General features: G+C 34.4%; 1 protein-coding gene across 1 annotated transcript in view; it reads right to left on the bottom strand.

Moving 5' to 3' along the window:
• NCAM2 (neural cell adhesion molecule 2) overlaps positions 1-17,591 on the bottom strand; it is a 314,479-nt gene that overhangs the window by 47,471 nt on the left and 249,417 nt on the right. Inside the window, 1 exon segment of the mRNA XM_068421481.1 lies at positions 16,345-16,518. Coding sequence (XP_068277582.1) covers positions 16,345-16,518 — 174 coding nt within the window.

The following is a 17,591-nucleotide window of genomic DNA, read 5'->3' as shown; positions in this document are numbered from 1 at the left end:
ACTAAACTCTTCTTACACGAGTCCATAGCTCATAGCCCCAGCCACAATGGATATTTTGGTTTCAGTTTTCAATGATCACTGAAGCAATTAGCTGTAAAGTTTCAAATAATATTCTGAAAGAAATACAGGACTTTCACTTTTAGTATATGAATGTGAAAAAATTGGTCCACTGCATACCGTATCTGTGAATTATGTCATTGGTATATTCATTGGCATATTTCAAGTGGCAAATATACTGAAAGTGAAATTCCTTTATTTCTTTCAGAATACGATTTGAAATTTTTCAGTCTTTTTCTACCTGTCCTATCTATCTGCTTCTGTTTTTATATTGTCTTCCTAATCACAATATCTGCATTCTTTACCTGAAGAATTCAGTTTTGAAGACTAACTGATTTTGCTGGGATTATTCACATAGTGACTGGTTACACTGAGGAGTAGACTTCAATGAACTACTCCAAAGAGGTAAAAACAGAAGATTCTCTTGTGAACTCTGCAGGTCTTGCTGGGGTCAATTAACATGATGCACAACAGGTCAGACCTTAGAATTTTCCACTTATTAGAAGATAGACAGGAACGCTACAAGTCACATGATACCCTTGGAGGAGATCATGACACAATAAGTTACCCATTATTTTGGTTTTGGTTTAATATACTGTATAGAGAGTTTAAAACAAAATTATAAATACTTTTTTGACAGAGTATGCAAGGAACATTGGTTTTTTAATTTTGTAGACCAGAATTTAAGAAGAAACACAACAACCAAAAGGAATTAAACCTTACTGGGTAGCAAAATTCAGTTTAACCCATTCTGTGGCAAGAATCCTAAAGTTTAAGCAACATTAAAAATAAAGTCATTTTTTATTCTACAGATTCTTCTAATTTGCAAGCAAATCTAAAACATGGATGAACACAGTACAGAAAAAAAAAAGATAAAAATTATATATTAGATGGATAGACAAAAATGCAGAACTCCATACTATTTCAAATACAGAGTGCAAGCATTTCAGCTAGAAAAGTTTAGTTTATTATTGCAGAATTTTAACTGCTGTCAAGATGAACTATGGGAAAACAACATCTGACACAAGATGTGCTGTGAAATAAATTGTACCATAAATCCGAGTCAGTAAAAAAAAAAAAACCCACCAAGAAAAAAAAAAACAAAACAAAGAAGAAACACAAAATCCCCAGCTGCTTTTCTGGTCCAGGGGTAGGTTGGTTATATTACCTTATTACAGTAGAATGAGAAGAGAAATGTCTAGCATATTAAATTGCTTTTTGCCAAAGGAAATCTACCTCAGAAATCTTCTAAGAATTGTGATATATTACATAAACCATCACCAAAGTAAGGAAGGTTAGGGGAACTAATAGTACAGTTACACTACATTAATCCCAAAGTAGATCTTATATGAGGTTAATTAACAGAAATATCACATCAATATATTGTTTGCATTGGAGAGCTATCTGTTGCATAGAACAATGTTCTTCCAGTTCCAAATGCAATCCCTTGAGGATGCCAAATCTAACTAAAGTAGGATATAAATTTATTTTGAAACAAAGTAGCTGAGATATATCATTGCTGAAATATCATCTTCACTCATATATATTTGAGATAGTGGCAGCAATGCAAAATTTCTGTCAAAGAAGCATTACAAATTTTAGGATGGGTTTTTTTTCCTATTGCTTTCCCTCTAGTCTGAATATTACTATGCAGACTGAATGCAGATTGAATACAGTGCAGGTTAATAAGTGGAGTGTTTTGATTTAGCAGCATTTTGCTGTACCTTTTACTCATTTTACTACTCTCAAGGAAAAACTGAGTCCCCTGGAAATACCTGAATCTCTTGCAGAAGAAAAAATGAATGGCATTTTTATGAAACTTAAACAGGTTTCTCTTTGTGATGATGACTCATGTTCTTTAAGGAGAGAAGAAAAATACATGGAAAGAGAGCAGTGAGGAACCTATGGCAGTATTATATGTGAGGAGAATAGTGAGGAACTTATGGTAGTATAGCATTAAGGTTCTGTACAAATGACTCAGACTTTTGTAGATGTCACACAATCTGAGGAACTTCTCCCAAAACCTTTGTCTGCCTGGGATAAGCAACACTGTTTAATCTATGTGTTTGCACAGTAGGAGGAAGAGTATAAAAACTTTTTCTAGCTGAGCCTCACAGAGTTAGCTCACAGAAATGCTGACAAAATGAAGTTAGAAATTGCCATGGTAGCAAATCCTACTGCCAGTGAAATGATTGGCATAACTTCCATTAATATACATGGAGACAATATCAAGCCTTAAGTCATTCCCTAAAATGTATAGACAGAAAAAAATGTAACCATTTAAAAATCAGACAGAATAGCTCTGTCGGGAATTTCCATCATTTTTTGCACTGTAAGTTATAATTATTGCATTATTTTGGAATAAAAGTTTTAGTGGCTTAAGTAACTGTGAATATAAACAATTACCTGTGAATAAAGATATATACTGTGGTAGATCAGGTATAATTAATATCATACAATATAATATAATGTTCACTAACATGAATAATTTCAGTATAAAATACTTTTTAGCAGTTGATATAAAAAATACACTTGGCAAAATTACTTTAATATTTTGTGTACAGCCCCCAAAATACAATTACCCAGTTAAGCTCTTTTTTTTCCATATATTTAATTTTTATTTTTATTGGGTAGGATTCTGAGATGCCAGTATACAAATTCAACCCAAAGTAGCAGCATCCCCACCCTGGTGTCATTGAGGGGATTATCCTTGATACCCTATTTTTATTGAAATAAAACTAATATGATTAAGTAATCTACGGGACAATTATAGTTACAAAAATATATAGTGCTATAAATTAATGAAAATAAAGTAAGCATGATTGTAATTCAAAGCCCCTAGACAAGAGCAAATCTGTGAATTGACAACATAGTTTATAATACATTGAATCAACACGAACCCAGAAGATGGGTTTTGTCATTTAACATACTTATGATGTAAAGGTTTCCTTTAGAAATTCATTTTCTAGTTTATTTATTTTAAAAGCACCCTTAATTCAAGTTGTATTTAATCTAAATCACAGCATAGCACACAGTTTAGGAAAAAAAAAAAAAAAAGATCCTTGAAGAAACATTCCTGGAACAATAGTAATTTTCTGAGATGGACCATTGTATCAGTAAACTGCTCCCATAACCTTATTCAGAAGAGAAACACTCTTGCATGAACTGAATATCAAATAACTCATTTACAGAAACAAGTGTTAAGAAAAATGAAAAATTACTAATTGTATGTAATATTTTTAGGCTATAGGCTCACAAAAGATATTTGTACTCCCACTGATAAAAGAGCCCATATTATCATGATATCCTCTTCATATTTTTGTGTTATATCAATTTGATAATAACATAGAATATTTTATGAACAAATTCTGCCACTTGTACTGATTAGCCTCTTATCCTATCAACAATCCCGTGCAACTAGGTTCTAGCTTTGGTAGATTTTGGTTCTTACCACCATTAAAATGGAATTATCTTTCAAACGTACATTCTAACCCAAACAAAACCATGCTAGTTTTACTTTTATCCTATAGCTGTCTAAAATGCTTTGTACTTTTGCTTTCAGTGTATGGCAAAATCCTTTTGGATTACTATAAAAATATTTCTTGCAAATTTGAAGTAGTTCCTTCAGGTATCTATAGTTCACTTGTTTGTTAACTAAAGTTAGCTAATTCCAAGAGAGTTTTCAGCTTGCTTTCCATCCCTTGCAATTCCAGCTTACTGTATAGCAAATCTGTTTCTGTTTAGTTATTTATTTAAGTCTGCCAACCAAAACCAAGCTCCATTCTTGCTGTTCTTATATTTGGTCTTTCTTTTCTTGGAAAAGTTCTGAAGATATTTCCCCATCCTTAGTCTGATGTGTGTACAAGGTGGGGTAGGTCAGGAGAAGAGATTCTTATTAAAAATGGTATTATTTTTAATGCTAATGCTTTTAGTGCACTTTTAGCAAAAGCAAACTTTCTGTAATTAAAAATTGCCAAAATTTCTAGGAGAATACATGAGGTATCATTATTAATTCCAACTTGCTATTTTTCTTATCCATACAGGAACCTTCTAAGAGTATAAAATGAGAATTTATAAATATACAATGAGAATATATAAGAGAATGTAATGGATATAATGACTATACATAAGATAACACTTTTTTTGTCTTAACTTTCCTGATTTTTCATATCATCAGCAATAAAACTGATATAGGCGAATTCTCTGAATTTTCTTTTCTCTTTAATTCCTTTAATTTTGTTATATTCTTATATAATCCAACACTTTGCTCCACAAGTCAGCTTCCCTTTCCTCAGGTTTGACACAACATTGCTTTTATTCAATTGTTTCTGTACTGTTGTGTTATAAATATCTTATGTTGCTGTTTTGACTACATTCTATTTAACTGTAACATACACAAACACATTAGGTGTTGGCTTAGTTTTTAGTAAGAAGTATCTTACTTATAAAATTATATTTTTTGCAGCAGAGAACAAAGCCAATGTGTTTTTTATCATGCTAACAAGATGCGCTTCTTTCCCTCAACTGTAATAATACACATTAAAATACACAGATACTCCAAGCTTTACTGAGTATTGGGATGATATATTTTTTTTTAAAAACAAAACAAAACCAAAAAAACCTCCCTTTTGTATCCCTTTGTCCAAGTTTTTATTTTTAAAGTTTCCTATACTACCTTTATGATGACCAAAGCCCACTGCTAATAACAGTTTAATAGCTAACAGCTATTAGCTATTAACAGCTAATAATAAATCTTTAAAAATGCAGTTAACTTCCATAAAAGGTACTCGTACATCTTAACGGGACGGTAAATGGAGGGGAAGGAATAGGAAAGGGGGAAGAGAGAAGGGAATGGAAGGGGAAAAGGAGAGGAGGAAGAAAGAATGGACAAATAAAAACTTACTAGGTACCACTATCTTTAAAGTTTCGGAGAGAAAGTGCTTGAAACAGTTGATATTCCCTGTAAGAAGATTTTGCTAAGCTAAACAAAGGCATAGTTAATAAACCAATTCTTTATACAATTCAATAGGCTAGAATGGAAATACATATTGAGCTTTAAAACCACACGATTTAAATCCATTTCAAAAACAAATGCATTTTGAATAACCTAACCTTTAAAATGTCAGGTCTCCTCCGAGTACACATTAGACCTTCATTTTATTTATTAAATAAATAATTATTTTAGAATCACCTTTTAAGAAACACTTTTTCCAATTGTTTTTGTGCATAGGATTGAGGATGTTCTGAAGTGTTGAAATTTATTTGATGATAAATCAAACAACATTCATAGATAACTAATCTTTTGTTATCCTAAAATTTAGAAGCATTAACTTAAGTCAATCAAAATTATGGAAATGAATGTCATGGAAACTGGTGAGCTTTGGCTCAGTCCTTAGAAGAACTGATCACGCTCTTGTAGTTTAAAACACACAAACCCAAATCTCAGTTCTCTAATTCAACTGCAGGAAAAATAGCTACAGCAGCAGAGACTGCAGAGTCTCACCTGGCTAACCCTATTCATTGATGCTCACCCATGCAGGCACCAAGAAGATACCCAATAGAAACCTTGATTAGATCAAAGGTAACTGTAGGTCTTTGGGGCAAGGGTGAAAACATCTTTCTGGTCAGGCTGAAAGGTTTGCGTAGGAACAGATGCATGCAGCAGGCCAACACATCCAGACAAGGCTGCATAGCTCAATGCCACCAGCATGGCAGACTGCCTACTTAGGCTGTATTTGGAGCTGGCAGATTGAGAGAAGTTTTATTGCCCCACTCTAGTTAGTGCTGATAGGGCCAAACCTGGGATTGCATGTCTAGGGACAAAAAGAAATCAGATAGGGTCCACCAGAAATCTACCAAAAGAAGCTTAGAGCACATGAACAATATACAGATGCCAAGGCATATTTAGTCTGATATTTAGTCACCTACCATCCTTTCGCACTGGAGATAGAAACAATGGTGTGAGACTCTTCTCAACAGTGGCAAATAGCAGAACAAAAGCAATAGTCACAAGCTGCAGCTTGGCATGTTCAGACCAGATATTAGAAACACTTATATAGTGGGAGAGAAATGAAGCACTGAAACAGGTTACACCAAGACAAGAGGGTAAGGAATGTCCATCCTTGGGGGCTGAGACTGAGTTAGACAAAGCCATGCCAGACCTGATCTAGGATTGGCACCAGTCCTGCTTCAAGCAGGAGGTTGGACCAGATAAACTCCAGATGTTCCTTCCAACCAATCTTTCTATGATTCCATAAATTAAAGGGGAATACTACCTTGGTTCTTGGAACCCTGTTTTCTCCTCTGCTATAAAACTATTGTGCACTTCTTAATGCAAAGATTTTAAAGTCTACTGCTTGAAGAAACAGACAGCCACTTGAAAAGGGCTTAAAACTTTTTACAAAACAATAAAAGAATATGGTAAAATCAATGGGGATTTGGACTGCTACCAGATATTCCCTCAATCATGCAAAAGGAAGGTATTGTTCAAAATGCTTTCTAACATATGACTAATGTTCTCAGTATAGCAGCATGAGGGTTCATTGTTAAATATTTATGTGACTATAATTGCTGTAACTTTAATAGTACAAATTACACTGCTAAATATAAAATCTGATGAAGTTAAACCTTTCCATATATCAAATTTATTTTCTGTAGACATTAGTTTTAAAATTATCCTATAACAAAAATTTATAGGCTGCTGAACACATCCGAACTTCCACTGGCAATATGAACACATAAAGACAATAGAATTAAGTCTTCTAAGTAAGTAATACTTTACTGAGTGAATACACAATACTACAATATGTAGTAATGGAATAACTTTGTTAATCTCATTGAGAAGGGCAATTAAGGCCTTTATTAAGATCATTTATGCTGTTTTTGAACACCCATCAAGGCTAAAAACAATGCTTACTGAGAGATGACTCGGAAAATAAAACAGGGTCTTCTAAGGGGAACAGGGATTCCATTTATTAGGAGACTACAAAGAACATGCTTGCTGCTAGATTTTAGCTAATGCCACTATGCATTCCCTGTGTTATATCAAGGTCTGGAATCCACCCTGGGAGTGTATTTTGAGGGGGGAGGTTGGGGGTTAGCTATCAGTGCATACCTTCCTTTCTTCTATGCTTGCTACAGTCACACCGCTTTCTCTCATTCTTCAATTGTTTAAATCAAACTGTATCCTATCCCAGTCTATCTCATATATGCCAGAATCTAGAATCTCTTACACTCTTTTTTTGTAGGGCAGAAAAAATAACTTTTATTTCACTTCCTCCTGCCCATTTTTCTGCCGTTCCTACAATGGAGATCCTGTTGTGAGTGAATATCCTATTTGAAATTTGCAACACAAAGCTGGAGTTGCAAAGGGTCTCCTACATTCAAAACTCCATCTGCGAGTTCTTCCTTACTGAGACATCCTGAGAAAAAGGTGAGGTAGGCCTCACTTGAATTCATAGCAGAGAAAGCTTGTTTCTTCTAAGCATGAAGTCCACAGTAGTTTCCATGATGCATCTGGAATATGTTAGGTTGAATGTTTATATGCTGGCTAATGGTGTAGCAAGTCCACTTAGTTTTAAGGACCATATTACTGTTTGAGAAAGGCCGGTATGGGAGACCTTGGTATAGCTGGTAAGACTGGGTAAGCTCCTGATGACCGCTTTTAATACAGCAGGGTATAATGCACATCTAAACTAACAACTTATCCTAAACTAATAACTGACTACTGGTCCAAATATCTTCTCTTTTTATCACAAAAAAAACCCCAAAACAACAAAACCAAACCTCACAGAAAATGCCTTTGAAGTCTAAGAAAATGATCACAGCAGTTTACTTTTAACAACTGCACCTTCTTCCTATTGTCAGTCAAGTTCTGCAGAGCTACAATGATCTTTTTGTTCCTTTGAGACTTTGCAACAGATTTAAGATGTCTCATGTAATTCACTGGTTTTCTTACGTACCATGCAATTGACTAGTTTTCTTACGGTGTTACAAAACTGCACTGTGTTAGAGATACAAATAAGAGATGGCCTTTCTTAAGCAGATGAATCCAAAATACCTAAAAAAATTAATTACTCTTTACTCACTACTACAAATATATTAGTAGCCTTACGAAGCTCCAGGACAGATGTCAAGAATTCAGAAATTCTTAATGCTAAGCCAAAGGAATATCTGCAGAGCACAAAGAAATTAAAATTTCTAATACTGTGCTCTGAGAAGTAGAGTTTTTTTTATAGGCAAATGAATATATGTTAGTAAGCCTTGCATCTCAGTTGAGACTGCTATTTAAAATTCCAACACTTCTCAATTTTATTATAACTCTGCATACTAACAGTAATAAACAGAACAACATACATAAAATCTACATGTCTTTTCTCAGTTTTACCTCTGTACAGAGAATTACATACTATAACATACCACTGAATTCATTATTAGAAATTAGATACATGATTTTCTCTTTTCTAAACTACTTATTTTACTTGCTTAGTTTTGTTCCAGACAAGCCACTTAGTCTGAATGCCAACAAAAGCAGTCTCCTATGTGCTTCTCTTGAATGGTATATTATCACTGACCAGATTTTTTAAACTGGAAGCTCTCATTAATACTAATTGTCCCATGACCAAGGTATGCTGCTGCAGTCTCGGAGCTACCTAGGAAGCAAGTTATGACACAGGAGTTCTGTCTTTCATTCATCTAACCCATGCAATTTTCAACTCTGGAGCATGCAAAGTGTGAGAAAAAGAGACTCTACTTGCTCTGTTACCAAATGCAGGAGCTGGCAAAAACATAACCACTGCCACTTGAGGTAACTAAATGTGTCTTTTATGACATTCACTACTGTGAAAAAGCAAAGACCTCAAGGCTGACATGAATTATGATTTCAGCAACTGTTCTTTTGCTTCTTACATGCAAAGATCGTTTTCATTCACAACTTTCTCTTTCTCATCCTCATCCTACTCCTGCATACTATACTTTATTTCTTACCAATGGAGAAAGAAAAGAATAGAGAGAAAAAAAGTGATAAAAAGGAGATTCATTTAATGATATTGTGAAATGTAATACAGATAGGGCTATCCTATTTCTCCGTTGCTCATTCTTGTATGTGGCAGAAGGAAAACTCCATTCATAACTACTCTGCCATTCAATGACCTTGAAAATACTTAAAGAATACTCTTCCTCCAGGAACACTTTTCCATTTCATATTACAAAATGCAGTAGAAGTTTGTATACCCATAAATATTCCATAAATGTACTTTACCTTTTTGTAAGCAGATTGGCAATGTAAAATAAATGCAGATGAATACAATACAGATTTGAAAGGCAAAATTTGCAGCTGCATCATGTGTCTCATTTATCAGTTATTCATATCCAATATTGCATTGCAACACTCTTTACTTAACCAGATTTACCTTTACAAGCCAAATCAGCAAGACCTTTACATCAGCACGTTCACTACAAATTTACTTGAGAGCGTGCCATCATAAAAAGCCTGAATAGGGCGTGGCCAGGAGTTATCACAACAGAGGAACACCAGGTGAAATATATTTGGAATAACTGATTCTCCATTTAATTGCTTATTAAAATATTTACCACATACTTCTTGCAATCAAAGTATCTTGCATTTGTTCTTACAGATTTTCAGGTCTGTGTCTTTAAAAAAAACCACACTTGAACATAAATCACGTTTCACAATGAGCTTTGACTGTTAGACTAAATGCAATTGCAAACACAATTTACAAGCTATTGAAGAGAAGTGTAACCTCAGGTATTGGCAGTGGTTATATCTGCGTAACACTCAATTGCTCTTAGTTATGAACTCATGCTGTGAAGTAAATTGTCTGGGTTTTCTTCACTTCTTATGACATTTTGTTCATCTTTTAATGTGAAAAGTACTTTTCATTCTCCTGATGTTTTAGATCTGTATAAAAACCTGAAATATTTAAACCTAGCTTTCCCTTTACACTCTTCTCACTTTCCAGTCTCTCTAATCCGTCCATGCAATTTAGTTTAAGATACTTATTTACAGTCCAGCCTTTTCATCCACGAGACTTTTACAGCGAAGATTAAGCTGGATGGAGGCCAAGAATAGCACAGAGACAAAATTAGAGGACTGAATAACTTTCTTACATGCAGGTATACAGAGAAATTAATTTGGATCATCAACACTGGCATGTACATAACTTCCCTTAACTTAAGGACACATAGTAAAAAGAGCATAAGTACCAGGCATAAGACCCAGCACAGCAGTTTAAAAACATATACTGGGTAACAGAAAATCCTTTCTCTACTATAATGTGCCTAAAAAAAAAAAAAAAAGATAAATGCATGTGAAAAAATAGTACAGACAGGATCTTGTTTAAAACCTCCCTCATTTCACGAACAAACTGCTAAATACAGAATTTCCATTTATAGAGAGATTCAAAACTCAGGACAAAGCCCTAACAAAACTTGGAAGCTGGCACTGCTGCAACCTGGGGGGTTTGGAGCCAATAATCACAAAGTCCCTTTCATTCCAAATTATTCTATGGTTTCATGAAGCACATGAAATTTAATGCACTTAGAAGAAAAAAAATGAAATACACCTGCTGAGATTTGAATGCGACATTTCAAAGAAAGAATTACTTATTTCAGATTTGATCTCCAACTTGTCAAGAATCAGAGAGAAAACAAAAAGTTATGCTGAAAGCAAATACTAGCAGTAGTGCTTGAAGATTGAGAACTCCTTAATAGCTAAAACCAAAATATTAAATTTATTGGTCTTCAATTTGCATAGGATTAAGATGCCATACAACTTTCTTAGTATTTTTTTCTTAAGAATAATGCCTTTGATTCTTTCTATGTTATGCTTATTTTTCAGATATGTAACATAATACCACTTGCAGACCGCTTGTGAACGGATTTCCTTTTCTTGTACAAAGAATAAAGATTTTAACATTTCTTAGGTTGTAATATTTTTCATCCTTTCATTTCACATTATAACGGAAAGTTGTAAAAACGCTTATATTTAAAGAAATATTTAACTGCTTTTTGTACATAGCCTGATTATGCTACCATAAGACTTTGAAAATTGTTGTCTCCTTCAATAAAATCTTCAATTAAAAAGCATAAGCATATGTTGATAAAGCATCTCTGGTGTGTTCTGATATTACTGCATGAAATATATTTATGAGTAATACATTCATTATTGAATCATATTATATTTGGTGCATTATTTCATAAAGCTTCTGCTTTCTGCCATCCAAAGAATCTCAAATGTCAAAAGAGAAAACATCCTTTACCATTAAAATTCAAAACACATAAACAGATTTAAAAAAAAAGCAGATTTTATAACATGTTCATTTTCTATATTTTTTTTTCTACGCCATGTTTTTGGACAGGTATGTATAACTTCAGCTTATATAATTTTTCCATTGGAGAAAATATTTTATGTTAATATCCTACAAATGCTGAATTATAAGTCCAGAAATAATTTGGTTAGAAGACTTGGAACTCAACAGAATATCTCCTGAAAAAACAAGACCTAGGGACACTACTAAAGCCCAGACTTTTTGCTTTGTTCAGGTTTTTTTTCAGAAAAATACACAACACAAGACATTTTTGGTTTTTAAGACCCAAAGCTAAGGAGAACGCAATGTTATCATGTCAAGTAGCTACCTGAACTTAGTGCATTAAAAATGATGTCAGAATAGGCATTCTTTGAGTACGTTATTTTAGGACTTCACTACAGATTAACATCCTCAGATTCAGCAGTCTCTAACATGACTACACCTAATTTTATATTACTATACCAGTAGGCAAATGCTTTAAGGAAAAATAATGCCTTATATAAAAAATGCAAATGTATTCAAAATAGTTTCCGTATTTTCTTCTACCATTATTTTATGTTTACACTTCTGAAGAAAAACATGAATTATTGAAAAGTATTTTTTCCTTCTAAGCTACAATTTCCTCCTCTATTATTTTGAAGTTTTTAATAATAATCTGTTTCGCAAGGCGTAACTGTAAAGATGCTCACCTTTACCATCTGTAAACCCTGTTACATGCACTTCGCCAAAGTCATTTGATGCTACAGTTTGTTATCAGTATAAGAAATTCTAAATTAGCTAGGCATTACTACTTTAGCAGCTTCCTTAAAAACTCAGAAAACGGAGAACCTTTTTCAAATCTTGCTAAAGAAATGAGTAGACTTTCCTTTACCTATTCTTTAAGAAGTCTTCCCTGTTTATTGAGGTTTTATATGATAGTAATAATTGAATTTAAAAAATTTAAAGAATACAAGAATTTAAAGTTCTACCAAACCTTTCCTAAAAAATCATAAAAAGCTATAGCTGAAAATAGATTTTAAAAAAGACTGTTAATTATATCTCAGAATCTATTTCATACTGATAAATTTTTCTGATTAAACTTATTTGTATTTACAGGATGACTGATTACATAAGAATGCCTAACAACTTCGGTAAGCATCTATTGTATTTTTCATATAATTAAAACCAGACAATCATAATCCTACTTGTAGAAGGTTTTATACATAATTACTGGGTCATAATCATAAGATAATTAATGACTTGTTAGTGTTAGTAGCAATTCCTTTCAACAACTTTTTGAAGCATCTATTAATCATTTAGTAACGCTTTTATTTATAAACTAACTTCTGTAGGCACACTTCCACAATGTTTGTTTCATTTAAAAATACAGTTTCCATTCATTTTATGAGTTTATGGCTGTTCTCTGTGACTGTATAAAGACAACCACACTATTCCTTCTGGTCATAGTAGAGAGGGACCAAAAGACACAGTTTAGCCTTGACAGTCTCTGTATTGGAAGGCTAACAGTCTTCCAGGCACAACTTCCTCCTGCACATAGGTTTTTCTGCCTCTTTCCCTTAAAAGATGGTCTTTGAATTTACACGTTACCTGCATTGTGGCAAGAAAGGGCTGCAGTGCTGTTTTATCACTCCTGAGTTAAAACAGTCTGATAAAAAGGCATTGGGTAAAATTTCAGCATAGTTTATCACTGCTGGAAAAAAAATTATGTCTCATGCATTATGTATGCATCGTTACTTGAGATCTGCAAGCACTTAACTGTCCCTGTGTAAACAGCATTTATATCTGAATCTTAGCCATAAACCTGTCCCTAAAATGTAAACAGATGAAAAGAGTTATTTTGTTTCCATTAAGGAATACTGACCAAGTATGGAAATTATGATGACCCAACTACAAATCATAATACAGAATACTGACTCTGTGTAGTCTAAACAACCCCCGCACTCAGCTGAGAAGATATTGAGGCATGGTAGGAAAGTGGTCCTTAGTTACCTAAGCACAATGAGAAACTGCCTCAAAAACATGTAATTTTTTTTATCATTCAAAAGCCTTAAAAGTATCCTAAATGTCTCAAAAAGTATGAAGAAAAAAAAAAAGAAAAGCCTTGACACTAAGAAAAGCTTCTTTAAAAATTATTTCAGCAACTGAAAATAGGGATTTGGAAGAGGATATCTCAATGTTATCCTACCATGACACTGTAAGTTGGCTAAAATATAAATAGAGAGAAGTTCAAACAGATGTCTTAGAAAACTTGCTGAAACCCTCTGAATGCTCAGGAAATAAGCAAGAGCTGAATCTTTGCAAAAAGATTCCAGTTACATTTAGTAGCATTTTCATTTAAAAAAATGACATTAGTATTGTTTTTTGACATCTCCATCTGCAAAGACTTTTTCTGCTCTGGGCTGTTCAGTCTGTGTTTTGGTAACACATCTTGTTTTTCTGGTTTGGCCCTATAGTACCTCACAAATAGAACAAGTTTTTAACTCATTATAGAATATCTGCAAGAACTTCTGATAAATGCAACCAGGTCCCTTTTGATTTCCCTATCAAATTACATAGTGTAGCCCCAACAAAATTTACAAAATCAAGAAGCTTCCTGCTTAGCAAACATATGAAATTCTTAAGTAGTTTTTGATTTCTAAAGTACTTCAGAGATACAGAATATACAACCTCCATCTTTCTACTCAGGGGTACACAAATAGCAATTTCAGAAAAAAGCATGAATTAATTATGGATCTAGAATTAATTTTTAATATTGTCTACTGTCCTTTCAGTAAAGCTTACCTTCCCCATATTTATCTATTTACTAAGTATACCTACTTATAGACCAAAATGACTTTTAAGGTTTTTTCATATTTACTAGTTCTTGTCCTCACTTGGAGCAGTGTTTGATAATACATGCTATTAAGACGTACTTTTAAAATGGCTGAAACCAGTATGACCTATTTTGTTTTTTCAACAAAACCTTTCAGTGTTACAGCTGGGGGACAATGAAATGAAGAGGAAAATACATGCTTGAAAGAAGGCAAACCCCCTGAAAACTTCCAAGTGAGAGGAGAATAAACTGAAAAAAATAAGGCAAATTGCACAAAAGGAAGATGTGGGGAAATAACAGGACAGTATGTAGGAACTAACACAGCCTTTTTCTCAAAGAAGCTGTATATTCAATTTTAGTAGGGATGGCAGCAGAGATCATAAATACTCACAATTTACTTCACAGTGGTATTGTCTTCATAAAGACTGCAGGTATTTGTACCTGCCACTCTGCTCTGTTTTTAGAATAAATTACCATACAATTCAAACAGATACCATACTAAAATAATTCCAAGAAGATCAATTCATATTATACAGAAACCTCCAAAATGAGCTGTATACAACAGCTTGAAAACATGTAATGATGAAAGAATGTTTCAAAATCAAAGCGTGAACTTTTGAATAAGGCAGCTCCAGTCAACTCTAATAACAAGGGTCTGTCAAGTTATACATCTTTCCTAATGTAATCAATTAATCTTTTCATAAACTTCACATTAGCAGTAATAATAGAAAGGAAAGTTTTATGAGGAGTAAGGTAAATACCCTGTTCTAGTAAGTAAACGCTGAGGACTTTTTTTTTTTTTGTTCTGGCTTTACATTTAAATTAAGCATCTGTGTGATTGCACTCTAGTCACTGGGTTTGTTCTTATCTGAGTACTTTACACCCTACTACACAGACTGGTCACTTCAGGTTTTAGTATTTGGTATATTGTAATTCTCATCAGAGAAATTTATTGCCAATTCATTGAAGGAAGTAGCTATAAGAAAAAAATTCTCAAACTTGGTCTGAAACATAACATGAAAAGAAGGGAAAAGGTACACTGATGTCCATTAATGTATACGCCCTGCAACTAGAGGAAACACGTTGCCTTCTTTAGATCTTCTAGTACTGAAAGAAATACAAGCTATACTAAAACGAACGCTACTATGATTTACAGTATTACATTTATACACACAGTTACTGTGTTTGGTTAAGAAAAACAAAAGATAAAAAGTCATATGTTTCTTTGAATATATGTTAATTATATGTTCAGTATATGTTTCTTTGAAATAATTCTGTAATTTGGAACATGCTCTGCTTAGTACAGAATCTTTGTGTGTGGATTATGGGATGTGGAAGGGAAAGAGAGAACTCAGATAATTTGCTACATTTTGTCTCCCATCACTGTGCTGATAGCTGCAAAACCATTCACCTCCTGCTGTATAAAAATCAGAAGACTGTTGGGGCTGCTTTAACTTGCACTACCTGTTAAAGATAACAAAGAGCAAATATGGATGCAAGGGAATACTGATCTGTTGAATGTATTTTGTTAAGATTACTCTGTATAAACACCCCACCTTGGCATGTACTTAAAGAACTCTTGCCTGTTTGTGGAGGCTTATACTCTTTTCTCCTTTTAGAGAACTGCAAAGAAGGCATTTAATGTTTGTTGAACAATGCTTTATAGATTTGCTTTTGAAACAGCCACCATGGATATTAACAGGTACGTAGAAAGGTTACTAAGTAGTTCATAATCGGTAATTAATGCCCAGGTTTAAATATCACATAAAAGCTTACTTAAAAATTTTAAGTTAAGTGCATACATTATGCACATTCTCAAACTAACTCCTCTATGATTTCTACTCTCTTTGCAATTTATAGCTTAAAAAATATTCCTCATATCTACTTGCCTGGACAGTGAAAAATGCAAAATAATTGTAAATTTGTTGACCATACTTTTTTAAAACTAAAAAGTAACCGTTGACTTTTACAACATTACAGTAAGATTTCTAATTGGTGTAAAGAGGTCTGCATTAATATTAACTGAAGATACAGCTACTGGACTAAGGCTAATGGAGAAACAAAGAATCAGTTAACATATACTTGCATTCTTTTCCCTTTACATTCTTTTTCAGTGAAAATACTTCCATTTATTTTTTGTATACTTACTTTGAACTCCATGGGAGCGAACTATTTTCCAGGTTTCTGAGGCTCTCTCTTTTACATCCACTTGGTAATGATGAATGGGCACACCTCCATGTGAATCTGGCTTATTGAACGAAACTTTGGCAGTGGTTTGTGACAACTCTAAAACTCGTAATCCATAAGGACTTGATGGCACATCTAAAAAAGTACAAACATCAATTTAATAATCAGCAGCAAGTAGACAGACCTAAACAGTTGATAATCTACCCCAAAAAGCCTCCTTAGCATCTTGAAGGGAGAAAAAATAAATATTGAATATGATGTAATAATGTTTGCATTAGACAAAAAACTTCAGCTTTCTAATACAGAGCTGTAAGAAAACCACATTTATTTTCAGTAAAGCGTTTGACCGGTCTCCCACAGCATCGTCGCAGCTAAACTGAGGAAGTGTGGTCTGGATGATCGGGTAGTGAGGTGGATTGTGAACTGGCTGAAGGAAAGAAGCCAGAGAGTGGTGGTCAATGGGACAGAGTCCAGTTGGAGGCCTGTGTCTAGCGGAGTCCCTCAAGGGTCGGTACTGGGACCAGTACTATTCAATATATTCATTAATGACTTGGATGAGGGAATAGAGTGCGCTGTCAGCAAGTTCGCTGATGACACAAAACTGGGAGGAGTGGCTGATGTGCTGGAAGGCTGCGCAGCCATTCAGAGGGACCTAGACAGGCTGGAGAGTTGGGCGGGGAGAAATTTAATGAAATATAACAAGGGCAAGTGTAGAGTCCTGCATCTGGGCAAGAACAACCCCATGTACCAGTACAAGTTGGGGGCAGAGCTGTTGGAGAGCAGCGTAGGGGAAAGGGACCTGGGGGTCCTAGTGGACAGCAGGATGACCATGAGCCAGCAGTGTGCCCTGGTGGTCAAGAAGGCCAATGGCATCCTGGGGTGTATTAGAAGGGGTGTGGTTAGTAGGTCAAGAGAGGTTCTCCTCCCCCTCTACTCTGCCCTGGTGAGGCCGCATCTGGAATATTGTGTCCAGTTCTGGGCCCCTCAGTTCAAGAAGGACAGGGAACTGCTAGAGAGAGTCCAGCGCAGAGCCACGAAGATGATTAAGGGAGTGGAACATCTCCCTTATGAGGAGAGGCTGAGGGAGCTGGGTCTCTTTAGCTTAGAGAAGAGGAGACTGAGGGGTGACCTCATTAATGTTTATAAATATGTAAAGGGCAAGTGTCATGAGGATGGAGCCACGCTCTTCTCAGTGACATCCCTTGACA

Source organism: Nyctibius grandis, chromosome 2, assembly GCF_013368605.1.
Source record: "Nyctibius grandis isolate bNycGra1 chromosome 2, bNycGra1.pri, whole genome shotgun sequence".
Taxonomy (NCBI): domain Eukaryota; kingdom Metazoa; phylum Chordata; class Aves; order Nyctibiiformes; family Nyctibiidae; genus Nyctibius; species Nyctibius grandis.
The sequence above is the reverse complement of the archived record's forward strand: the minus strand, read 5'-3'. Positions and strand labels throughout refer to the sequence as shown.